Source organism: Lepidochelys kempii, chromosome 21 (genome assembly GCF_965140265.1).
Source record: "Lepidochelys kempii isolate rLepKem1 chromosome 21, rLepKem1.hap2, whole genome shotgun sequence".
Classification (NCBI taxonomy): domain Eukaryota; kingdom Metazoa; phylum Chordata; order Testudines; family Cheloniidae; genus Lepidochelys; species Lepidochelys kempii.
Window position 1 is genome coordinate 15685070 of NC_133276.1, and position 26615 is coordinate 15711684.

At 49.9% G+C, this 26615-nt stretch overlaps 1 protein-coding gene across 12 annotated transcripts in view; it reads left to right on the plus strand.

Moving 5' to 3' along the window:
* SYT2 (synaptotagmin 2) overlaps positions 1-26615 on the plus strand; it is a 188308-nt gene that overhangs the window by 141616 nt on the left and 20077 nt on the right. For all 12 annotated transcript variants that reach the window (XM_073319718.1, XM_073319716.1, XM_073319715.1 and 9 more), the window contains 2 exons: positions 19885-20082; positions 22917-23086. In XM_073319718.1, coding sequence (XP_073175819.1) covers positions 19902-20082; positions 22917-23086 — 351 coding nt within the window. In that variant the 5' untranslated portion in view covers positions 19885-19901. The remainder of the gene's footprint in view (positions 1-19884; positions 20083-22916; positions 23087-26615) is intronic.

The following is a 26615-nucleotide window of genomic DNA, read 5'->3' on the forward strand; positions in this document are numbered from 1 at the left end:
TATAAATTACATATCCCGACACCAGCCTGAAACCCTGTGTCATGGGCCCTGAGAGAGGATGGGCAAGCAGTGTTGGTGTTAATAACTGAAAGATTAACCCGTGAGATGAGTCAAAATCACCAGTATTGTCTCCAAGGCTGAAAGAACGTGCCAAATGTGGCATCCCTAGGACGAGTGGTAAGGTGTTATGGTACAAAGAAACAAAAAGTTAGAAGAATTTTCAAGACCTTTTTTAAATAGACGCATAGATTCTAAGGCCAGAAGGGACCACTGTGATCATCCAGTCTTGACCCCCTGCATACCATAGGACTTCCCTGAATTAACTTCTGTTAGAACTTGAGCAGATCTTTTAGAAAAACATTGCGCCTTGTTTTAAAAATGACCAGCAATGGTGACTCCACCACAACCCTTGGTAAGTTGTGGCAATGGTTAATTACTCTCACTGTTAAAATGTTATGCCTTATTTCCAGTCTAAATTTGTCTAGCTTCAACTTCCAGCCATTGGATTGTGTTAGACCTTCCTCTGCTAGATTGAAGAGCCCATTATCAAATATTTGTTCCCCAAGTAGGTACTTATAGATGGTAATCAAGTCACCCCTTAAGTTTCTCTTTGTTAAGATAGATAGATTGAGCTCCGTGATTCTCTCACTACAAGGCATGTTTTCCAATCCTTTAATCCTTCTCGCGGCTCTTCTCTGAACCCTCTCTGACTCCGGTTTAACAACATCCTTCTGGAACTACGAACACCAGAACTGGACACAGTATTCCAGTGGTGGTCACACCAGTGCTAAATACAGAGGTAATATAACCTCCCTACTTCTACTTGGGGTTCCCCTGTTTATACATCAAAGGTTCACATTAGCCTGCAACATTACACTGGGAGCTCATGTTCAGCTGATTATCCACCATGACCCCAAGTCTTTTTCAGAGTCACTGCTTCCCAGCATGGAGACCCCCATCCTATAAGTATAGCCTACATTCTTTGTTCCTGGATGTATATATTTACATTTGGCTATATTAAAATGCATATTGTCCACTTGCACCCAGTTTAACAAATGATCCTGGATCAGTGACCTGTTCTCTTCATTCTTTGTGTCTTTTGCAAACTTTATTGGCATAGATAAAATGTTAAATAACGTGAGGGCAAGAACCAGTCCCTGTGGGACCCCACTAGAAGTGCATATGCTCAATAATGACACTGTGTATACAGTAGCATTTTGAGACCTGGAAGTTAGCCAGTTTTTAATCCATTTAATGTTTGCCATTAATTATATATCATTCTAGTTTTTTAATCAAAATGTCATGCAGAACAAAGTCAAAGGCCATACAGAATTCTAAATATATTACACCAACGCTATCACCTTTATCACCCAGACTTGTAATCTCATCAGAAAAAGCTATCAAGTTAGTTTGACAGGATCTATTTTCCACAAACCCATGTTGACTGGCATTAATTACATTACCCTCCTTTAATTCTTTATTAATCAAGTCTCGTATCAGCCGTTCTGTTACCTTACCCGGGATTGATGTCGGTCTGACATGCCTATAATTACCCAGATCATCCTGTTCACCTTTTCTAAATATTGGCACATTAGCTTTCTTCCAGTCTCCTGGATCTTCCCCTGTGCTCAGCAAGGCTTACTGAAAATCAACACTAACCACCTCATTTGTTTGAATCCTGTTATCTCCCCAGCCTCTTGTCCTCTTTTTCTCAAACTTTCCAGAAAATTTCTACCCACGAGTAACACCATGTCTGTGAATGATTTCAGGCAGATTGGTTTAGTTTTGGCTGAGTTGGGAGGTGGTCGAAAACAGTTGTATTAATTTAGATGGCTGCAGCCTTATGAAGAAATGAGAGTCTCTCCATAACATATATTTAAGGGTGATCATCCAATTCTGTAACAGATAAGATACCAGCTTTGGCAGGACACCAAGAAGGGCTCGTGTTCATGCTTCATTATGTTAATTATGTTGTTTCTAAAATTTCCGCAGCAGATGGGCAAAAAACATATTTTTCAGCTATTTAATTAAGAAACAAAGTACAGCCAATTGAAACCACCATGTATCTGTGTCTCTTACCTGAGGCCCGGTCTACAACTAAACTTTAGGTTGACTTAGTCATGTTGCTCAGGGATATGAAAAATTCACACCCCTGAGTGCTGTAGTTAAGCCAACCTAAGCCCTGGTGTCGGCACTGTTAGGTCGATGGAAGAATTATTCTGTTAACCTACCTGCAACCTATCAGGGTGTGACTTAATTACAGCGATTGAAACCCCCACACTGTAATTAATTGTGCCACTGTAGCGTCTGTAGTGTAGACAAGCCATGAGACTTGGTTTGCTTCCATACAGGTGAACAAGAATCTTATTGGGACAAAGGGATGATATTAGAGCTTATAGTGTCCCTCTTCAAAGAGAACTATAATTTAATTTACGGGGAGATTGCATTTCCATTTGAAACGATTGTACCTGCCGTAGTTAGAAGTGACTCCAGAGCTGACTAAAATGGAAAGAGATCAGGAGAAGAGCATTCGTTTTTCAGATTGCTTTTCTTGTGCATTTGACAGCACTTTCTTTAGAGTCCGTTTCACTCTCTGGTGATGGAGGCGCATCCTTGTGAGGGGCTCTGCAAGGGGGCTGTGTTGCAATCTATGTCTACAGTACAGAACCTATGTCACCATAACTATGTTGGATGACTCCCTAGTGTAGACCTAGTGTATGCTCACAGAAGGAGCTCTGCCGGTGTAGGAAGATCATCGGGGAGTGAATTACTTTTTTCTGTGCTGACATACGTCTTCACTGGGGTTTTGCCAGCATAACTGTTTCAGGTCACACCTTTTTTCACACCTTTGACCAACAGAGCTTAGCAAGCTTACGTTTTAAGTGTAAACCAAGGCTGTGTGTACACCAGAAAAGCTACAGCGACAGGAGGGGTTCTTCTGTCATTGTAGTAAATCCACTTCCCTGAGAGGCGGTAGCTAGGTTGAGGGAAACATTCTTCCCTTGACCTAGTGCTGTCTACACTGGGACTTTGGCTGGCTTAACTACCTCTCAGGAGTGTGAATTTTTACATCTCTGAGGGCTTGTCTAGATTACCGGCCGGATCAACGGGCAGCGATCAATCCAGCGGGGGTTGATTTATCGTGTCTAATCTAGTGTAGACATGATAAATCGACCACCAGTCGCTCTAGCATTGATTCCAGTACTCTGCCTCAACAAGAAGTGCAAGGGGAATCTACGCTCTCCCATTGACACACCGCAGTGAAGACACCTCGATAAGTAAATCTAAGTACGCCAACTACAGCTACGTGAATAACGTAGCTGAAGTTGCGTAACTTAGATCGATTTCCCCCCCGCCCCGCCGTAGTGTAGACCAGCCCTGAGCAATGTAGTGAGTTCGACCCAACTTTCTAGTGTAGATCAGCCTCAAACCTCAGTAAAAGCAACAGCTGAGCTGAAACTTAGGTCTGGCCTACGCCTAAAACATAGCTACATTGCTCAGGAGTGTTAAAAATTCACTCCCGAGAGCCATAGTTAAGACGACCTAAGCCCCTGTGTAGACACTACTAGGCTGATGGTGGAATTCTTCTGTCAATCTAGCTGCCGGCTCTTGCGGGGGTGGGTTCCCCACAGCAAAGGAAAAGCCCTTTCCGTCTCTGTAGATGTAGCGTCGCTATAGGCTTGTAATATAGACACACCCTTAAACTGAAGGGGCAGGAGAGTGGGTTTCAGCGGGCAGAGAGAAGACAGGAATATTTAGTGGTGATAGACCCTTCTAAACATCAATATTGGAGAGGAAGGGCACGTCCTTATAGAGAGGGATTTGCAAAACCATCTAGGGGATTTAATTTTACATGAAACAAATCCATTGGGCAGTGCTGAAAACCTCAGCCATAATTTTGTTTTTTAAAGGATTTTTTTTAAAGTTAGGGCTCTGGAAGTTGAAGTATTTTAATTGCCACCTGTAATGCACTATCTCTCCTGTGTCCTACGGCTGCAGAGGAGATAACTGCCAACTTCTTGCAACGTGTGTCTTGCAAGAATGGTCTCTTGCAACGTGTATTAACTTCTTATGCTTCATAATAATCTGTTCCACCTTGTATTTAGCTGTGACACTCTGAGTCCCCTTCCCAGACCTGAAGAAGAGCTTGGTGTAGCTTGAAAGCTTCTCTCTTTCACCAACAGAGGTTGGTCCAATAACAGATATTATCTTACCCCCCTAGACTCTCTCAGATCCTGGGATCAGCAGAGCTGTAACAACACTGCAAACAGTGTTTTAACTAGTCAGTTTCAGAAACTTCAAGTTGGCCACCTTTGGAAAATAAGACTGTCTTCTTTCAGCCTGCCCTAAACTGTCCAGAGTAGGGACTGTCTCTGTGTGAATGTGCAGTGCCTATTGCAGTTGGGCACCGATCCCAGTTGGGGTCTCTGAGCATTACTGTAGTAGAAATAATAAATAATAAGATAGGGAAGGATTTGTGTGTGGAGAACAGAAACTGAGAGAGGCTTCTGTGCTCTATTCATCTATTCATTTGATGATTTAACTGGGAATTGGTCCTGCTTTGAGCAGGGGGTTGGACTAGATGACCTTCTGGGGTCCCTTCCAACCCTGATATTCTATGATTCTATGTACAGGTATAAAAAGTTCATGAACATTCGCGACCGTTTTGGCGGAGAAAAGCAATCCGAATTTGCATTGCATCTTCCCAAAGACATTACTTTCTGGGTCAGTTCTGTCAGCTGTGCAAATGCTCATTTCCAAAGCTGCACGCATTACATTTTCAAGTATGGTTTTGCAAGGCACTGTGTCAAATGCTTTACTAAAGCCCATCAACTGCATGCCGCTCATCCTCTGAATCTGTAATTTGCTTACAAAGGGATCAAGCACGTCCGGCATGGTTGGTTTGTTTATAAATCTGTACCGTTTATTGCTCCAGCTTCTGAAGTCCTCTTGAGGGTTCTGATCATTCTCTCAGTAATTTGCTGCATTACTTTTATCTGGCAGTGAAACTAATTATAGCAAGCAGGAATTGTCAGGATCGACCTGCTTTGCTTTTTTGAAAACTGGTGACACATTTTCAGGACTTCCATATTTAATTCTCTGTGACATTAGGAAAAATATAGTCAATAATTCCTTAAATCCATGACCATGAGCTAATTCCATTCAAACAAGTTAATCTGGATGCTGATATGTGTACATTAATTTACTCCAGGTATCTGCAGTTAGCCTTGCTCTACACTAGAAAAGTTTTACTGGTATGAGAGGGGGTGGGGGTGCAGAAGTTTTAGCAATTGTTTACTGATATACCAGTCCAATGCCTAGTGTTTTGCTGGTTTAATTATCCCGGTATAGTTAAAGCAATGGCACTTTCTAGTGTAGACAAACGCATAGATCTACACAAGATCTTCATTATTTCCTACTCATCCAAACTTTTATTCTTTTCTCAGCGGAGACCGATTTGGAAAAAGCCAGTTCAGTAGCTCAGCAGTTTTTAAATCGTCAGTTTCATCTTCTTCCTCGCTTATTAATGCTGCTGCTTTTCTCTTTATTCCCCCCCTTGTATCTCTAAAAGCCCTTCTCTTTCTCCTTAACCTGCTGGCACAGCTTGGCTTGGCTGCTCTTATCTGTCCTCGCAAGCTTGTAACTGACTCTGCAAGTTCCTCTCCAGTGCCCTACATTGGTGCCATTTTGAGCAAAGTTTCTTTTCTCCCCTCTGATTGTTGAAGAGTCCTTTCAGGAATCGGCTCATTTCTAGGTAGAATAAATGGGGGGCGGGGGGAATGAGCTGTAGGACGACCCAGGTGGCTACATGTAATTCATAGATACCAAGGTCAGAAGGGACCATTATGGTCATCTAGTCCGACCTCCTGCACAACGCAGGCCACAGAATCTCACCCATCCACTCCTCCGATGAACCTCTCACCTGTGTCTGAGCTATTGAAGTCCTCAAATCATGGTTTAAAGACTTCATGGTGCAGAGAATCCTCCAGCAAGTGACCCATGACCCATGCTACAGAGGAGGGCGAAAACCCCCCAGGACCTCTTCCAATCTGCCCTGGAGGAAAATTCCTTCCCGACCCCAAATATGGCGATCAGGTGAACCCTGAGCATATGGGCAACATTTGAGAGATTAGATCAATGCAGATATTGTAAAGCGTATTGATGTCAGCATGTGGGTGGCTTGTGTACAAGAAGCTAAGCTAAAATCAGAAAGGGTCGAGGAATGGACTTGGGACATAGCAGGAAAACGAGCAAGGCAGGTTGATTCCTTCATAATCTCTCGTTCATTACAGGTACTTACTGCTAATAATATCCACGTTCATCCCAAAGGATCCAAATCAACATACAAACTATGCACAGGAATCAATGGCCCACCACTGAAATGCAGACCCTACTGGGCTGGAAGCTGGCAGCTGATTAACAGCGTACATGATGCACAACCATTTGGCGTAAGAAATGAAAAAGAATACCAACTATCTATTCTAAACTACAATTCTGCCTCCCTCAATCTCACTAATATCAGCATCTGACCGGAACACAACACTCCAACTGTTGCAGCAAATGCCAGGGAAACTTTCTTGCCCACAAATGTCAGGGCCTCAGGTTTGCATCCAGCTGAAAAAAGTGTGCTTCAAATTAGTCACAAGCTTCTGTACTGTAAAGAAACCCACACGCATGTGTAGAGACACACACACCACTGCTGCATATGTTACTGAGTTATTCTGTGACCTTTAAACCAAATTTCATCCTTAAAAGTCCCAGGATCAATTACTTCTTAAAAGTCTGCCAGCCTTTCCTGGTGCCTGGGTGCTATTCACTATTTTCAGTTCTGGGGTCTGATGTCACAGCCTCGTGCTCCCACGAGTGCAGTTTCTTGGGAAGTAAATGCAAGTGCATGCAGACAGGGTAGTGCTCTGATTAGCAGAGCTCCAGCACTCCTGTACCAGACTCATCTGTAGCTTTGTGGGGGTTCTCAGATTACTGTACTGTGGTAGCCAGGACCCATCATTACAAGGAGCAGCCCCCATGGCAAGCAGGCAGCATGGTCCAGGAGACTGGACTGGCACTCAGAAGCCATTGGTTCTCTTTCCAGCTCTGGTATGTGTGACGTGTCATCCCGTATTCTTTATGAAAATACGCTTATGATATAAATACGACATAACGGAGATGTACTTTATGCCAAATGGCTCATGTGAGATATCATTGGAAAGGGTGTGATTTACTGAATGCGATTATACAACCTGTGTGCCTGTATCATTTCTGTATCTGAAGCTAGGAATATTGACTATGTATCTGTATTTCAACTTTGCTACTCGGGGTGACGCCCACTGCCAACACTTCAGGTACAACCATGGAAAAGCCAGAGAGGACTCATGGCCCATCAACAAGGACAATGGACATTAAATAGCTTAGTCTTCCTGTGACCATGTGAAGAATGGCTACAGGGGCCCTGCAGAGTCAGGTGGTCTTGTCACCTGATACTAAAACATTACCTGGGACTTCTTGTAACTTTCCACTGTAAGGGAAGGGTGCTCAAACTAGGAAACAAAGGACTCCTGCCTTATGTAAATCCTATTTAAGGGTGGGGAGTGAGGTAATCCGAGGTCATCAGTTCTCCCCTGCTGCCCCACCCAAGAGGACTGCTGGAAACAACTAAGGGCTTGTCTACACTGGCAACGTTAAAGCGCTACCCCGACTCTAAAAAAACACCTCCACAAGGGGCGTAGCTCCCAGCGCTGGTGCACCGTCTACACTGGCAACGTTAAAGGCTGCAACTTGCAGCGCTCAGGGGTGTGTTTTTTCACACCCCTGAGGAAGAAAGTTGCAGTGCTGTAACGTGCCAGTGTAGACAAGCCCCAAGACTGAACAGGGGGAAAGAACTGGGCTCAGGCTGGAAGGGTGTCTTGCCTGTGAAGATTATTAGAACCACATTTAGGGTGAGAACTCACATGTAACCACTATCTTTAGTGTGTTAAGCTTCGTTTGCGTGCTCTGTTTTATTTTCTTAGTAATCTACCTTGTTCTGTCTGCTACCTCCTTAACTACTTAAAATACACCTGTTATAGTTAATACATTTATTTCTGGTGTGACAAAGCTCCTCCTCTGCCTTGGTGGGTCCTGCCCTTATTGGCGGATTTGCTCGCCTCAGAGATTCACGACAGCCCTCAGTTTGGCCATTCTTGCTAGTGGCTCAAACCTGCTGTCCACTCAGCTAACCTCATCACTGGCCAGCATGGGGGAAATGGAGAACAATCCCCGCAGTCTCTGTGTCCCACCTAGTGGGTCAGGGACAGGGCAGATCCCTTTCCAATTTAGACCTTCCCTTCTGGTATTTCTCACAGACCAGGTCAACTCCTCCTGTGTCCGATCAGGGGATGGGGGAGTTCACCGGGTTCCAGCCCAGGGCCCTGTGGACTGCAGCTGTCCACAATGTTCCCTGTATCAGCTGTGTGACAGCTACAACTCCCTGGGTTACTTCCCCATGGCCTTCCCCCCAACACCTTCTTTATCCTCGCTACAGGAACTTCCTCCTGAAGCCTGATCATGCTTGAACTCTTCACCCCTCCAGCAGCGCACCTTCTCTCTGCCCACTCCTGGCACGCCCTCCTATTAACTGATGGGAGGTCCTTTTTAAACCAGGTGTCCTGATTAGCCTACCTGCCATAATTGAATCTAGAAAGTTCTTAATTGGCTCCAGGTGTCTTGATTAGCTTGCCTGTCTTAATTGGTTCTGGCAGGTTCCTGATTGCTCTAGGGCAGCCCCTGCTTTGGTCACTCAGGGAACAGAAAACTCTTCATCTAGTGGCCAGTATATTTGCCTTCTACTAGACTCCTGTATCTCCCTGGTCTGGGTCTGTCACACTGGTTTATAATACAACCCAGTTTCTGTGATTTCTAACTGGGGGAGGGCGAGAAATTGTTCATACCCTCTTCCACACTGGGGGAAGAGGCGAATATAATATACCTTTGGGTCTGCACTCCAAGGGAGGTGGACATCTGAGTGCTGGAGCAAGTCCCTTAAGCTGAGTCTTCCCAGAGTTGATCTGCAGCTGGGTGTGGCCCTACCTGTGTGTGTGTTGGAGGCGGTTTTCAGAGCCTGGCTCAGTCAGACAGGTTAAAGGGGGCCCATGCTGGCAGAACAGGTAGACTCAGTGGTATCTCAGCACCTCAGGTGACTTCCCAGGGGGTCCGACAGATCACAGTATGATCTTGGGTTATCCACTATGGTCGAAGCTTTCAAATGTAGGTGTCTAATGAGGAAGGGGAGCTTAGTGGTTAGGGTGTGAGCCTAGGGTTTAGGACAAGGACAGATGGGTTCAGATTCTTGCTCTGCTAAAGACTTCCTGTGTGACCTTTAGCCACAGTTCCTCATCTGTGAAATGGGACTAATAGCACAGGCCTGTTGTGAGGACAAACACATTAAAGGTGGTGAGGCTTTGTAGGTACGTCTGCACTGCAAAAAAACACAAAAAACCCAAAGCTGCAGCAGGGAGTCTCAAAGTCTGGGTCAACTGCCCCAGGCTCGTGGGGCTCACGCTACGGGCTAAAAATAGCTGTGTGGATGCTCAGGCTGGAGCGTGGGCTCTGAGTCCCTGGCCTGAACATCCACACGGCTATTTTTAGCCCCCAGCCCAAGCCCCATGAGTCCAAGTCAGTTGACCCAGGCTCTGAGATTTCCTGCCGCGTGCCTGCCTTTCCAGCGTAGACGTAACCTTAGATAGACCGTATAGATCTGTATAGGTACGTCGGCTAGATACATAAGTGCCCTGATTTGCAGAACTTCCAAAGCCTTTGAAAACCAGGCTCCTTCGGGTGCATCAATATGGATGGGGGAGGGAGGCGTAACTCTAGCTTTAATTCTAATGAGCTTTAACCCTGTGCAAAACAGGCGTAGGAATTTTCACCCTCCAGAGTAATGTCCGTTGTGATCTGCAGGCAGCAATGGCCCTTATTATTCCTTGTCACCTGTGGGACTGTTCCTGGGGGGTACGGACTGTTCCTGGGGGGTACGGATTACTCACCTGAGTGAAAGGACTGCCGGGTCCAGCCTGTTGTTCCAAAGGATATTAGAAAAATGTGAAGGCCATTTGGGTCATTTAATGGAACATCTTAAGCTGATAAATGGCAATCTCTCGCCCTCTCGACTAAACCAATAGAACAGACAACATATGGGGCGTTTGTTTTTTGGGATCCCATTAGATTCCACTCAGCGCAGCCTCCCCACCCCTCCACTTCGTTTTGCCTAAACAGCAAAATGGTAAATGGCACTAAAAATAGTAAGTTGCCTGGTGTCATTGATTTCCCCCAAACGGAGCCTGTTAGTGACTGATGAGCATCTGCTGACGTGTATTGTTTTTCCACCAACAGATTGGGCCTTGATTGATAGAGGCTCACCTCTCCTCCCCTCCCGCCCCCTTATATTTTTCATTTATGGCCGTAACGTGCTGTCATCTCAACTGCAGCATAGTTGTTGACTAGCCCCGGCTCCTGATTGATGGAGACGTGCCATTTACTTGAGCACTTTTGGTTATAATAGAAAGGAAACAGCAAAGACGTATCGAGTCATTAGCCGCCCCACAACCAGATTGGTTTGTGCAGGATTCTCTCTGTCATTTCCCCCTTCGCTCCAGTTCTCAAACAGGAAATTATTATGGGGACAGGGTGGGTGTGTTGGGGGATGGGGGGAGAATCTGTTATTCTTGGTCTATGGAGGCATTTACATAGCAGCCTCCAGGCTGCCAGTTAGTCCTGAAAGAGCCAAATGAGCCTCGCTGCCTTTCTTATTGTTGAGAGGGAGAATTTATGGGCAGGAAGCATTGATATGAAGTCATGAATATGTAGAGGGCACTGGCCAGCTGGTGGGCTCTCCAAGCCTTTAACCTCTGACTTGCTCGCTCAAATCCAGACAAGGTTGGTGGTGACTGACAGTTGTCACCATCTGTTTGGTGGTTAAATGGCCCCAGGTGCGAAGAGTTGGTGGGCGTCTCATTTGCTGCTGAGCTGTCAGAGCTCACCTTCAACTGGCCCATGGTACCACCCTCCATCGCCCACTTGTTTAATTTTCAGACGGCTCCATGCTGTCTCCCAGGCCGCCCTGCATGCTCAGAAGGCACTTCCCTGGAACACCCGCAAAGCCATGCCATTGTCCTTCAATTCCCATCCTTTGCCAGGATGCCTACAAAAATGCTGAGACCACTGCCCGTCATGCTCACCAATATTGTCTACCTGTGCTCCCCTCTGGGTCTGTTCGCACCATCTGTTGTTTCTTGTCTTAGGCTGTAAGCCCCTGTGGTCACAGACTGTCTTTTTTGTTCTGGGTTTGTACAGCTCCTGGCACAATGGGTTCCTGGCCTGTGTCTCTGGCTCTGAGGCACGACAGTAATACAAATAATAATTAATAATAAATCTCAGCCCAATGTGGGACGTGTGTCCGTATCACATCATAAGTGGCTCCAGGAGACGGGAAAGACCAGTTGGTCCATGGAGGCCGAGCTTGCCCTACAGGTTCCCTGCTGCATTGCATAGGCCAGGCACCACGGAGAGGTCTGCATTGATGCAATCTGTTCTGGGGATAAGCAGAGGACTGCTTCCTTTCTCTGTCACTAATGCATGTTGTGTTGTGTTTAAGGCCATCTGAGCTGGGTGTTCCTGGAGGGGACCCTCATGTCCCCAGTACTGGGGAACAGGCTTTTTCTTGGCACATTAACAGAGCTTTCTGTGAATATAAAGACCCTCCAGGAACTTATTTCACATCTCTGTGTTGTCACGGCTGCTGAAAGAGCCTTGCATTTCAGAGAGAGGCGTGTGCCACTGATTTCGGATTTGGTTCCAGATTTGAAACCTCCCAACACTCAGGCGTGTTTGGATCTGAGGCTTTGGTGTGATCCATTCTGGAGAGAAGGACCAGACACTGACTTTGAATAGAGATCTGGCTCGGGATTTCCAATCTCCCTCAAGTTTGCAGGACGAGTGGGCTGGAGCCAGGGTTTTGATTGGGGCAAGGCCTGTCTCTAATTTCAAAGTGGAAGTGAATTCAGAACCTGAGTAAAGGTGGCCAGGATTTGGATCAGCATGATCATTAAGGCAGCAGGGTGGTTAACAGTGAGAGCTATGGTTAACAGTGAGTGCTGAGAACGGGGTTGATGAAGGAGGTAACATCCCTGGAGATCTTGCCCTGGGAACACACTGTGGCAGACACATGGACCTGACTACACTCTTGGGTGTGGGGTATTGTCCTGACTGCTGGACTGAGCCCATGGGTGGGCAACAGAATTGGATGGTTGGCTTTCCCACAGCCCTAGGGCATGGGTGTAGTAGGGCAACAGGGCAGATCTAGCATCAGGGCCAGTTTCCTGGAGGTCTCCTCAGCTCCCGGCCTAGTCTCGTGTCCTTCAGCTTGGCTAGTGCTTCACGCTGGCAGGGCAATCACTCTGGCAGTGGGGTCATTGCACTTTCAAGCCAGGAATACCCAGACTATAACCCCAGGGCCAAGCACAGCATCATACCAGCAGCAGCCTCGGGGGGGTGGTGGTGACATGCCCATGTGTCCTTGGGTGTCACAGGCTGCACCCCCCCCGATCTGCACCCAGCAGAAACAAGCACTCAAAGGGCCAGCCTAAAGCACTGAGACGTTGGGTGAGCCCTGCTTTCCTGAGCTCTGGGCGCATGAATGATACGCGCGCCACATCTGAGCTCTGATGGGGCACCTCACTATTATTATGTATAAGTCGGTAGAACCTGGGGCCCCACCCAAGGTCAGGGTGCCCCTATGCTGGGTGCTACACACATACACCATAGATGACACGTTACGGCCGGAATTGAATTGTCAGGCTCCTCCGTCTCCCAGGCTCCTGGAGCAAAGAGTTTAAAGGCTGGGGACATGAGAACTGTGTCCTTCAGGTGCTCCAGCAGAGGCTGCTGCATTGTGCTGTAACTCAGAAGAAACTGTTAAGAGCACAGACTCCCCGGGCGCCACTGAAAGCATGTTCACCCGCCCACTGCAGTGCGCGGTACAGCACAGAATCCGGAGCGATGGGTTTCTTAGTAACAGTTGTCTCCAGCCCTTCCACCCACAGCGCTCTCCGCAGGAGATAAACGGACTAGATTGGCTGGATGGACCGACAGACACACCTGGGGCTGAGGTCTTTTCCATGAAGGAGTGCAGTGTGCGGGTTGAAATGCCTTGGATGTGCTGGGTTTGCATGTCCCAGCCTGCGTGTGTGTTTGTGTACATGTGTGTGCATTTGCACTCTGCTCTGTGTGTGTGCGTGTGTGCATTTGCACTTTGGGGGGTGTGTGTGTTTGTGTGTGAGAGAGAGAGAACACCAGCCCACTCTACCACTGACTTGCTGGGTGACCTTGGGAAAACATTTAGGTGCAAATTTCCAAACTTGGGGGCCCAGAGCAAGGCACCGACCTGCCTAGCTGGGGACCTAGCTAAGGGGGCCTGATTCTCCGAGGTGCTGAGCAAGCTCCCCTTGGAGTTGTGGGGGTTACAGCAGCATAGAGCAGGTGTCATTGAATCATTTCTTTCCGCAGGAGCCCTTGGAGCGGCTCTGAAGTGGCAGGGGCGAAGTCTCTCTACCTGCCAGTCCAGCTTCCCTCGCCGGTCATGGCCGGGCCGTTCTGCTCTGCAGGCAGGGCCAATAGGGGAGGGGGTTGGGTTGGACTTTTTTTGTTCTTTACTCACTCACATGAAATATTCCTAGCATGACTCTAGCTTCCTTTCCAGTCTGGCCGCCAGGGCCCAGCCTGTCTGTCTGAGAACCTCCCCCCGCTGTCTGTCTGCTTCTCCTTCATCGTAATCAATATTGAAAGCAGAACTTCCATCGAATCTCACTTCCGGGCTCCTACTGGATCTACTCGGCTGCTTGCACTGAGCTCTGGGCCTTGAGCTTCAGCTGGGAGACGGCAGCGCCTGGTCCATGCACCGAGCTCCGTTCTCGGGTGGCTGGGAATCGCCGGGTGGTTTCCAGCCCCAGCGCCACCCCACTGTGCTCTGGGCCTCTGTGCGGCTGCGTGTGGTTGTTAGCAGAGTTCTCTTCTGCTTCTTCTCATCATGGGCTCCCACAAGCAGGGCCTTTTGTGGCTGGCCAGACCCAGTTAAAGGATTAGATCCAGGACCTAGATAGTGGGGAGGGACTGGGAGAAAATTCACAGCTCCCTCTCTGGAGCTCAGAGGAGCCTGGTGAGACACCCCCCCCTGCCCCCGCAGTGCAGAACAGCATAGGGGGGAGTTCAAATCTGGATTGGAGCGTCATGCCCTTCTCTCCTCTCCTGGCTCAGCCTGCTGAGAGCAGCTTGTGCTCTGATGGGGCACCCCACTATTATTATGTATAAGTCGGTAGCACCTGGGGCCCCACCCAAGGTCAGGGTGCCCCTATGCTGGGTGCTACACACATACACCATTCCACCTCCCCTCCTGTCAAACTGCGAGCCTCCTTCCGCCTTTGGTCTCAGCCCTGCACTGAGCTCCCTCTGTCACCACGTGTCAAGGTTCCTTCCCCACTCTGAACTCTAGGGTACAGATGTGGGGTCCTGCATGAAAGACCCCCTAAGCTTACTCTTACCAGCTTAGGTTAAAAACTTCCCCAAGGTACAAACTTTGCCTTGTCCTTGAACCGTATGCTGCCACTATTGAGCGTTTTAAACAAAGAACAGGGAAAAAGCCCACTTGGAGACATCTTCCCTCAAAATATACCCTCAAGCCCTACACCCCCTTTTGTGGGGAAGGCTTGTTAAGAATCCTCACCAATTTGTACAGGTGAACACAGACCCAAACCCTTGGATCTTAAGAACAATGAAAAAGCAATCAGGTTATTAAAAGAAGAATTTTAATTAAAGAAAAGGTAAAAGAATCACCTCTGTAAAATCAGGATGGTAAATACCTTACAGGGTAATCAGATTCAAAACATAGAGAATCCCTCTCGGCAAAACCGTAAGTTACAAAAAGACACAAAAACAGGAATATACATTCCATCCGGCACAGCTTATTTTACCAGCCATTAAACAAAAGGAAATCTAACGCCTGTCTAGATAGATTACTTACTAACTTAACAGGAGTAGTAAGGCTGCATTCCTGAACGGTTCCCCGCAAAAGCATCACACAGACAGACAAACCCTTTGTTTCCCCCCCCCCGCCTCCAGATTTGAAAGTGTCTTGTCCCCTCATTGGTCATTTTGGTCAGGTGCCAGCGAGGTTATCTGATCTTCTTAACCCTTTGCAGGTGAAAGGGTTTTGCCTGCGGCCAGGAGGGATTTCATAGCACTGTATACAGAAAGGTGGTTACCCTTCCCTTTATATTTATGACACCATGGCAGCTCTGTGGTCAGACTCAGCTCCCCACCCCCCCATGTGCTGACTTATCTGTCACTGTGCTGCCAGGCTGTGCTTCAGAGGCATAGTCCCAGGTGGTACATGTGCTGGGGCTTGACGCACAGCAGCGGGAGCGCTCATGTCACTAGGGGTATGTCTACACTGCACAGTAAACCCAGAATGTGACTCAGGTTTGACCCCACATCCCCTTTCTGTCCACACACAAATCAGTCTGATTCGGGTCAGCAAGCATTCAGGATCTGGGCTTTGGACCCTGCCAAGGGGGTGGGTCAGCCCGAGTCCCATTGTGACTCGGGTCCAAGCCCTGGCATTTTGCAGTGCGGATGCAGCTCAAGCCACAGACCCGCATCAGAACGTCTGGGCAGTGCAGCATGGACGTGTTAGCATGGTTGGGAGATCCTGGCTCCAGCAATTGTAAGCCCAAGTTTACAGGGCAGTGTGGACGATCAAATGTGGGCTTGGAAACTCTGAGTCCACGAGCCCAGGTCCCACAGATCCAAGTTTACAATGCAGTGTAGACACAGCCTGAGGGTCTAGACTGGCTTATGGTAGCACATACCATGCTGAAAGAACCTTGTCCGGGAATCAGGCTGGGGCCAGCATTCAGCTTTGCAGACCCAACCTGTCCTCCACTCTGACATTGGTACCAGATGGGATGATTGGCCTGTCGCTGATGAGGCCAGCATGTGAGCTCTGACCCTGTGATGGTGCCTTGTACTTTTAGATCGTTCACCTTCCGTGTCCCCAGCAGCACCCACTGGATTTTCTTTGGCCTGGTTCCTGGCTTCAGCCCCTCTGAGCTCATGGGTGCTCCTACCTCCTGTGTGTTCTCTGCCTCTTTGTAAGGGGAGTGAGACAAGGTTCTCCTCCTTTGGAAGAACTAGCTGGTACTTTCCCCAGGCCAGAACAATCAGATATGACCAGACATAACCACTGGTGGTGTAACCCTTGGCTGGGCCCAGTGGGTATGTCTTTTAAAGAAGAACAGTGGGGAAAAAAAGCTGCAAACTCGAAGGGCAGCTGGGCACCATCTCTCATTGCAAGCCCAGGAGAGTTCAAGGCCAGACTGGCAAGCACCCAGTACCCACAGTTGGGGCTGGATTTTTACAAGAGCTCAGCACCCAATGTGCCAAGCTCTTCTGGTGCCAATTCTGGGAGCTGGGTCCTCTGAAGATCGGGCCTCTACCATGAAGTATTAGTTGTCTCCCCAAGGTGCCTGGAGATGTGGCTCTAGTCTGAAAAGTGGCTGTTAGCCCGTGCCCCAAAGATCTTGTAATCTGTCTTTTTGTTCTGTGTTTATACAGCATGCAGCGTGATGGGGGCCTGGCCCATGACTCGGGCCCTAGATGCTACAGTAATACTGATAATTAGGGCCCTACCAAATTCATGGTACATTTTGATCAATTTCACGGCCATGGGATTTTAAGAATTATAAATTTCATGATTTCAGCTATTTAAACCTGAAATTTCACAGTGTTGTAATTGCAGGGGTCCAAATAGGAATTTGTGTGTGTGTGGGGGTCACAGGGTTATTGTAGCGGGGGTTGTGGGACTGCTACCCTTACTTCTGTGCTGCTGCTCGTGGCGGTGGTGCTGCCTTCAGAGCTGGGCGGCTGGAGAGCGGTGGCTGCTGGCCGGGATCCAGCCTTTGAAGGCAGAGCCACCGCCGGCAGCAACACAGCTGTAAGGATGGCATGGCACGGTACGGCATGGCCACCCGTACGTCTGCACCGCTGCTGGCGGGGGGCTGCCTTCAAAGCTGGGTGCCCGGCCAGCAGCCACCGCTCTCCGGCCGCCCAGCTCTGCAGGCAGCTCAGAAGTAAGGGTGGCCATACCGTAACCCCCCAACATAAGCTTGTAACACCCCCCGCGCCCCTCCCCCCGTAATTCCCTTTTGGGTCAGGACCCCCAATTTGAGAAATGCTGGTCTCTCCTGTGAAATCTATATACTATAGGGTAAAAGCACACAAAGGACCAGGTTTCACAGTCCGGGTCCGGGACGCGTTTTTCAAGGCTGTGAATTTGATAGGGCCCTACTGATAATCAGTGATCATATTAATGTAGAATTGACATCTTGGGGCTCCTTGTTTAGTGCATCCAAATCAAGGACGCTCGCATGATAGGGTTTCTCTGGCTGTCAGCCCTGCAGACTCAGCCTGGGATGTGAGAGTCAAGCTTGGTTCCTTCCTCCTCAGGCCTCATCTACATTAAGAAAGATTCCCTCCTCTGAGCACAGTTCCTTCAAAGCACTCTCACCTGTGCTGGCCCAGGGAGTTTACCGTCTGTAACATACAAACACCCAGCAATTAATTCCAGTCTCGGCTTTCAATGCAGATTTGTTAGTTTCATTTATATTTAACAGTCAGGTGCAATAACACACCATAACCTGCTTACTCCACAGATTTCTTTGCTCTTTGAGTTATTGCTCCCATTGTACAGATGGGGAAACTGAGGCACTGATAGGTTAAGTGACTTATTCAAGGTCACATGGGGAGTCTGTAGCAAGCTGAAAAGGAGTACTTGTGGCACCTTAGAGACTAACCAATTTATCTGAGCATAAGCTTTCGTGAGCTACAGCTCACTTCATCGGATGCATACTGTGGAAAGTATAGAAGATCTTTTTCTACACACAAAGCATGAAAAAATGGGTGTTTACCACTACAAAAGGTTTTCTCTCCCCCCACCCCACTCTCCTGCTGGTAATAGCTTATCTAAAGCGATCACTCTCCTTACAATGTGTATGATAATCAAGCTGGGTATGTATCTTAGAAACCCAGACTCGCATTGCCCTGTTTAAACAACTACCCTTGCTGCTTCCTTGAAGCTGCTTCAGGAGTGAGGACCTGACACCATAGGAGGCTCATGGGCAGGGGCTGGGGGAATCCATGGTGTGATGGCCAGAGATGCAGGAGCGTAGCCGAGCTCAGGAGGCTGTTTGCAAAGGAGCCCCGGGAGACTGGGCAGTTTGGAGGCTGGATCTCTGCAGAGGCTCCTGCTGACCCTGCTCAGGAAGGGTTTGCTGTGGCCAATGGTTTCCATTCTCCATAGGGTTTGTATCTCTGCTGACCCTCTGGGTCCTCTCTCTCCTGCTTTACTTATCACACTGATTGGCAGCTGTCAGTGCCCTGACAGCCAGAGATGATGCCATGGTCCCTGGGTCTTCCTCTGCTGAACTGCCTCTGAGAACAATCCTATCCTTTTCCCAGGGTCGTCAGGGCCACCTCTCATCCATTAGCAGTGACAGCCGCACAGTGGCTTACTGAGTCCTTCCATACAGTGCCCCCCCCCACCGCACTGACAACCGGCTCCTGCGTGGGATGATGAAAAGCAGGAGAGTGCCCTGTCATGTACAGTCCAGCAGCTTAATGGCACCTCTCCTGAGGCGTCTGTCTACTTAAGGGAGTGGTTAGAGCAGGGAACTGGGATATGGGTGTGACGGGTTCCACCTAGAGTGCCACCTGGAACTGGGGTACTACTGAGCCTCCCTGACCCACCAGCTTGGGCTCCCTTTTACACTGTACTGCAGTGACAAGCTGCAAAATCCTCTTTAGCCTGCATTTTCACCAGCATACATACAGGTAGGGACGCACCCAGCTGCAGTTATATGCAGACAGGCTCACTAACCAGCCCCCTGAATGTTAAGGCTTCAGCTAGGGCACCTCCCGGTTCCACAGGCACACATCCCCTCTGGAGTGTAAACCCAGAATTATACCCTCTTGCGCTGCAATGTGGAGAGGCATATGCGACAGCCTTTTGCCACTGAGTTATGATTCCCACACACTGGTTTTAGATAAAGCAAAAACAAGTTTATTAACTACAGAAGATAGATTTTAAGTGATTATAAGGCATAGCAAACAGATCAAAGCAGATTACCTAGCAAATAAACAAAACACTGAAGCTAAGCTTAATATACTAGAGAGATTGGATATGAATAGCAGATTCTCACCCTAAGAGATGATACAAGCAGGCTGCAGATTCTTAAGGGGCCAGCTGCACTGTCTTACAGCTTGCAATCCCCAGGTGTTCCATTCACAGGCTACATATCCCTTCAGCCTGGGTCCAGCACGTCCCCTAGTTCAGTCTTTGTTCCTCAGGTGTTTCCAGCAGTCTTCTTGGGTGGGGAGTCAGTGAAGGACCGTGATGATGTCACTCCCCTGCCTTGTATAGCTTTTGCATATGGCGGGAACCCTTTGTTTCAAAGCTTGGAAAAATACTGACATCCCAAGATGGGGTCCAGCACCAGGTGACCTGGTCACATGTCCCTGTGGAGTCACAGCAGCCACCCCACACTGGCTGTTCGGAGCGTTCACAGGAAGGGGGGAAGAGCGCCCGGGCGTCCTGACTCGCTCTGTTAGACCCTGTGTCCCTCCAGTCGGGGAGAAACAAACTGGCCTTTATTGAAGCATTCCAAAGACAGCCCCAGAGATTTCAGCCTTATGAAGCACTGGGTACAGGCATCACCTCTGGAAACACTGCCCGGGTGACTCTGGAGAGTGGAACACCGGCTGGGCCTAGCGTGTCATTGGCGACATTACTGTGTCTTTCAGGAAGCCCCTAACTAACCATGATGGGGACTGGCTCCAAGAAAAACCCAGAGGCCGTGGTGGCTCCGCAGCCGGTCAGCACCGCGATGCCTGTGGGCTCCATGGAGAACGTGACCAACACCACGAGCCTGAGTGACAGCAAGGAGGACATATTTGCCAAGCTGAAGGCCAAGTTCATGAATGAGCTGAACAAGATTCCCCGTGAGTAGCTGGCGACTGGCCCCGCCTCCAGCATCCCTTTCTGGGCAGCCCAGACAGAGCTCGGAGGGGATGGGCCACTGCATCTGCTCAGCCCAGTGTAGCGAGAGCACGGCCGGGCAGCCCTCGCAGACACGGGCGAGATGGACGGGACCTCGGCATCAGTTACTGGTCACTGAGTCCCTAGGGGGGAGCCCGTGGGGAGTTACCATGGAGGAAACGGGAGGGGGGTGGGGAGTCAGTGGGGAGTTACCATGGAGTGACTGCGGGGCGTGGGGGGAGTCAGTGGGGAGTTACTATGGAGTGACGGGGGGGGAGTCAGTGGGGAGTTACCATGGAGTGACTGCGGGGCGGGGGGAGAGTCAGTGGGGAGTTACCATGGAGTGACGGGGGGAGAGTCAGTGGGGAGTTACCATGGAGTGACGGGGGGGGAGTCAGTGGGGAGTTACCATGGAGTGACGGGGGGGAGTCAGTGGGGAGTTATCAAGGAGTGACTGCGGGGCGTGGGGAGAGTCAGTGGGGAGTTACCATGGAGTGACGGGGGGGGAGTCAGTGGGGAGTTACCATGGAGTGACTGCGGGGCGTGGGGAGAGTCAGTGGGGAGTTACCATGGAGTGACGGGGGGGGAGTCAGTGGGGAGTTACCATGGAGTGACGGGGGGGGAGTCAGTGGGGAGTTACCATGGAGTGACTGCGGGGCGTGGGGAGAGTCAGTGGGGAGTTACCATGGAGTGACGGGGGGGGAGTCAGTGGGGAGTTACCATGGAGTGACTGCGGGGGGGAGTTACCATGGAGTGATGGGTGGGGGAGTCAGTGGGGAGTTACCATGGAGTGACTGCGGGGCGTGGGGAGAGTCAGTGGGGAGTTACCATGGAGTGACGGGGGGGAGTCAGTGGGGAGTTACCATGGAGTGACGGGGGGGGAGTCAGTGGGGAGTTACCATGGAGTGACGGGGGGGAGTCAGTGGGGAGTTACCATGGAGTGACGGGGGGGGAGTCAGTGGGGAGTTACCATGGAGTGACTGCGGGGCGGGGGGAGAGTCAGTGGGGAGTTACCATGGAGTGACGGGGGGGAGTCAGTGGGGAGTTATCAAGGAGTGACTGCGGGGCGTGGGGAGAGTCAGTGGGGAGTTACCATGGAGTGACGGGGGGGGAGTCAGTGGGGAGTTATCATGGAGTGACTGAGGAGGGGGAGTCATTGGGGAGTTACATGGAGTAACTGAGGAGGGGGAGTTACTGTGGAGTGATGAGGGGGGCAGTCAGTGGGGAGTTACCATGGAGTGACTGGTGGGGAGTTACCTTGGAGTGACTCGGGGCGGGGGGGGTCCATGGGGAGTTACTGTGGAGTGACTGTGTGGGGGGTGTCAGTGGGGAGTTACCATGGAGTGACAGGGGGAGGCAGTAGGTGGGGAGTTACCATGGAGTGATGGGGGGCAATCAGTGGGGAGTTACCATGGAGTGACTGCGGGGGGGAGTTACCATGGAGTGATGGGTGGGGGAGTCAGTGGGGAGTTACCATGGAGCGACTGGGGGGAGTGGGGGGAGTCAGTGGGGAGTTACCATGGAGTGACTGCGGGGGGGAGTTACCATGGAGTGACGGGTGGGGGAGTCAGTGGGGAGTTACCATGGAGCGACTGGGGGGAGTGGGGGGAGTCAGTGGGGAGTTACCATGGAGTGACTGCGGGGGGGAGTTACCATGGAGTGACGGGTGGGGGAGTCAGTGGGGAGTTACCATGGAGCGACTGGGGGAAGTGGGGGGAGTCAGTGGGGAGTTACCATGGAGTGACGGGTGGGGGAGTCAGTGGGAGTTACCATGGAGTGACTGCGGGGGGTGGGGGGAGTCAGTGGGGAATTACATGGAGTGACTGCGGGGGGTGGGGGGAGTCAGTGGGGAATTACATGGAGTGACTGCGGGGGGTGGGGGGAGTCGGTGGGGACTTACCATGGAGTGACTTGGGGAGGTCAGTTTGGAGTTACCATGGAGAGACTGGGGGGAGTTACCATGGAGTGACTCGGGGGGTGGGGGAGTTAAGTGGGGAGTTCTCATGGAGTGACTGATGGTGGGGGGTGTTTACATGTGGTGTCTGGGGCGGGGCAGGGCGGAAGGGTTACCATGTGGCTGTTAGCGGACCAGCCTGGCCAGTTTTTTTGTGGCTTTGCTAGTTGCCTGAAAAATAATGTAGTCTGCCATGTTTTTTTACATGGGTCGAAAGGTTTGCATGATTATCACAATGCACTGGGATATCTAATGTTAAAAGTTTCGGTGTCCAGCTAAAGATGTTGCCGTGTTCCCACTCCCACAGTGTAAGTAAGAAAGTGATGTTATCAGTCCTATCTGTAGGTGTTCTCTCTCTAGATACTATAAGGGGCTCTTGAAATGGGGGAGAGCTGCAGAGTTGCCTTGTGGTTGGGAGCTGGGCTTGCAGCAGGCTTGCCTTGTGAGGGGGGTGCTGGGTTTTTTGCATTTCAAAGGTGGTAACCCTAGGGGGCAGGTGGGAGGAAGGGAAGTTACCTTAGAGGGACTGGGGTAGTGGGGAGTCAGAGTGCTCAGTTCCAGGATAAATGCCATTTAACGGCCAGGGAGGGGCTGTTGCAGGGTAATTTCACATCACGTACCGTGTTATCACCGGGCGAATGGCAGAGTTCCCAACTTGCCTTGGCCTGCAGAGCACAGTAGATGTGTGTGTCCCTGTCAATGAGCGTGCGCAAGCCCTGCAGTGACAAACGCCCTGTATAACCCAGGGGCATTTCTGAGGCCTTGCACCGGGCGGGTGCTGGCTGCTGGGGGTGTGGCTGTGGCACAAGGGTGATCGTGTGGCTGGCGTTGTTTTGTGCACAGTGCCTCCCTGGGCCCTGATTGCCATCGCTGTGGTAGGCGGCCTGCTCCTCCTCACCTGCTGCTTCTGCATCTGCAAGAAATGCTGCTGCAAGAAGAAGAAGAACAAGAAGGAGAAGGGCAAAGGGATGAAGAACGCCATGAACATGAAAGACATGAAATCGGGGAACCAGGTAAAACGCCTCTTGGTAAAGGCTCAGTCGGGTCCCTGGAGCAGAGTGTTAGAAAGCGCCTGCTTGTCATTTTGACCAAGGAAACAACAAACACAGTCATTTATTCCTAAAGCAGCAGCAGAAGTGTGCAGTTCCTCAGATACAGGGAGTGAAGGTAACCCTCTCAGCTTTCACCTAGAGCAGGATTTGAACCCCAGGGACCTCTGCCGCTACGAGCATGAGCTAGGGCGAAAGCAGTAATGGCATCAAACTGATGCCGTAGCAGATTGGTGTCACCAGAGGGAGACAACGCTCCCCAGCTGTCCTAGGGTGGGTTACGTTCCCATAAGGCACTTGGGAAGGGTTTATCCAGCGGGAGGAGTTAGTTGTAGACACTGGATGGGAGAGGCATAGGGTCTTCCCCTCTGCAGTACGGATGGCGGTAGGGAGGGGGGGTTGGGTTGCTTTCCTAACTAGAAATAGGCCTCGGGTGCAGAATTTGGATCGAGGTTTTTTTGACCTTCCCCATGCACGCAGGGTTTCAGACAGAGGGAGTCATGTGCCGCAGAACAACAACTTTATTGAACCTACCAACTCATGAACAAAGCTAGCCATGAAACATGCCAGCAGATGGCGTGCTTTACATGACCTACCATTTTACATTTGTGCAGTCTTCTTTATAGTCATGTCTTGAATCACACGTTTTAATTTAGACCCACCCCTGTCAATAGCACTGTTTCCCCCAAACCCAGAGGACACACAGGAGATAGCCACATGAATCAGGAAGTTACACAGGGCTCTTTGCTCTTCATATAAATAAGCTCTTGATCAGCAGAGTTTGTGTCTCTGTTGTCAAGGAATGGAAATGCTTCTCCTGTTCTTTATTATTTGCCACAACTGTCTCACGTTCCCCACAGGATCGCTGACTGCTTCTAAAGCTTAAAGACATCGGAGAATCTGACTGGTATAAAGCAGCAGATTGCATTATCAGAATCACCATTCATAAGTTTCAGGCCATTTAAGTATTTCTTTCCCCCCTATTTCCTCCCATTTCATCTTTGCTTTTAGTTATTCTCACATTTTAAGGATCAGCCCCTTCAGGGGAGATGCTGGGATGAGGAGCCTCCTTAAGAGTCAAAGTTCAGGATCAGTGATCACCCAGCAACATGATCAAACTGCAGACCACTCAAGTATATAAAGCATGACTGGGAATATCACAAAAACAGGGTGTCTCGTGAGATTTGGGCTGGAAAGCCAGGGAGAGCAGCATTTCTTGAGGCATTTTAGTGCTTCAGATAATGGTCTTAGCTGCTAACCAGAAGAGCAGAGTGAGGTGCATGAGACTCAAAAGTTCCAGGGGGAACATAGACTCCAAACATTCAGGCTTCCAACAGATATGGGTCAAGTTTGGTTCTAGGAGCTGGCAAAAGTTGAAGAACAGGGTCATATCTTGTCTCCAAACCGCTTCATCGGCCCTTCTGGGAGAACATTTGTGGCTAGAATAAGAGGAACACCAGATGCTCACTTGGTCTGTGGCACCCCATAAACAATGCCCGCAGGTGCTGGTGGATCATCTGCTGACTACAGCTGCTGCAGAATCATCCCTCCACCCCACCCCCATTTTGTGTACTTTCCCTTATGAAAATAAAGTGCCCAGTGAGTTTTCATGAGAACCCATGAGTTTCTGGGGGGGAGGGATAGCTCAGTGGTTTGAGCATTGGCCTGTTAAACCCAGGGTTGTGAGTTCAACCCTTGAGGGGGCCATTTAGGGATCTGGGGCAAAAATTGGGGATTGGTCCTGCTTTGAGCAGGGGGTTGGACTAGATGACCTCCTGAGGTCCCTTCCAATCCTGATATTCTATGATTCTTCCAGGGTGGAATCACGCCCCCCCAGCCCATGTGTCCTTTTCCTTTTCACTTAGGGAAATGGTGAAGCAAGTTCCATGGGAGCCCCATGGTCCCAGTTCTGCCAGCTGATGTGAATCAGGCCCCAACAGGACTGGCTGACCCTATTCAGATGGGAAGTTGGAGGCTGTAGAGAAACTGGAGGGCAGATGGGATCCCAAAGGCCTGTTTTATGGCAAACCCTATTTACAGATTGGTCTGCACCACATGCCTCTCAGACCTGGGCTAGAGCTTGCATGTATCTAGGAAGACATTTGTAGGGCCAGCCTGGCAGGTGTGCAGTAGGGAATGGAGCAAGATGCCTGCCCCACCATGCCAATTTGTGCCCCTTGTGCATCATCTGCTAGTACCCCTAGGAATCTGTGCTGCCCCCATAGGATGCGGAGGGGAGCTGAGGGTAACACATGTTGCATCCCAGGGTTGAGTGGGTGCAATGGGCCTGCTTAGAGTTCTGAAAGGGATTGTTTCTCCTGGAGTTCCCCCTTGGCTGACGCGGCTTCCCATCGCCCCACGGCAGGCCGGAGCCTTAGTGACACAGCCTAGCTCCAGAGCACTAAAGGGAGGTGCAGTGCCTGGAGCGACGGTCCTAGCACCAGGCAGGAGGCTGCTTGGTATGAGGCAAAGGCTGAGAGTCAGTGCAAACCCAGGGCTTGCAGCGACAGCGACAGGCTGATGCATATACAAAGGAACAGGGGAAAAAGCTATTGCCAGGCACTCAGCAGCCATGATGGCACGGGCCTGATCTCAGCCAGAGCACAGCTCCTCAGGATGGCCCACAGCTGGGATGGGGAATCCAAAAGGGCTGAATAAACAGCTGCTCATCGTCATTATGCGCTCCATGGAGCAGAAAGCAGGCCGGGCTGCTCTGAAAAGACAGATCTCGGCCACCTGAGCTAAAGGAGAATCTCTGCTGGGGACAGCACTAGGAGCTGGGCTTGTATCCGTCAGCCAGGGGAGACACAAGCATGCACACTTAGCCAGGATGTGTCAGTGACTTCATTTTCTCGTCCTTTTCATGTCAGTTTCCTTTCTCCACCCCCTCCGTCCAGGGTTATATAGCAGGGTATTGTGCTGTCCCGGTAAATGTGTTATCTTTGTGAGGAAAATCATGTTCTCTCTCTCTCTGTGCTTCCTGTGCATTTGGTTTCCAGAGAAACACTGGACTGGTAGCAACTACAGTGGCTTTGCTGGGCACTTATCCATTAAAGGGAAAGTTGAAATTGGCTTGTTTCAGATACACGTAATGAGGGCAAAGTGCATAAACGGGCACCCCCCTTTTAGAGATTGGCTGATTATGTACAAAATCAATGTTGGTGCTGACAAAACTTTCCAAATTCACTGCTTGAAAGTAGAGCCCACTCCAGCGTGCACACTCAGCCTGGGTACGGTGTGCCTTTAAGAGGGTGGAGTCTGTTGTTTCTCACGCGCATTGGGTGTTGTTGATTATCTGTGGTGGTGGTTGTCTCTATAATGTCCTTCTCTTCCTTCTCTGTGCTCTCGTTGTCCTTCTTCTGTGTTGTTCTGTCTCCATGTTCTCTGACTAACCTGGATGGCAATTCATGGTAGGTGGCAAAGTGAATGTTGCTTCTCTGTCAGCCATGCAAAGGGGCGGGGGGTATGGGGATTTGTCCAATGCACCAATTAG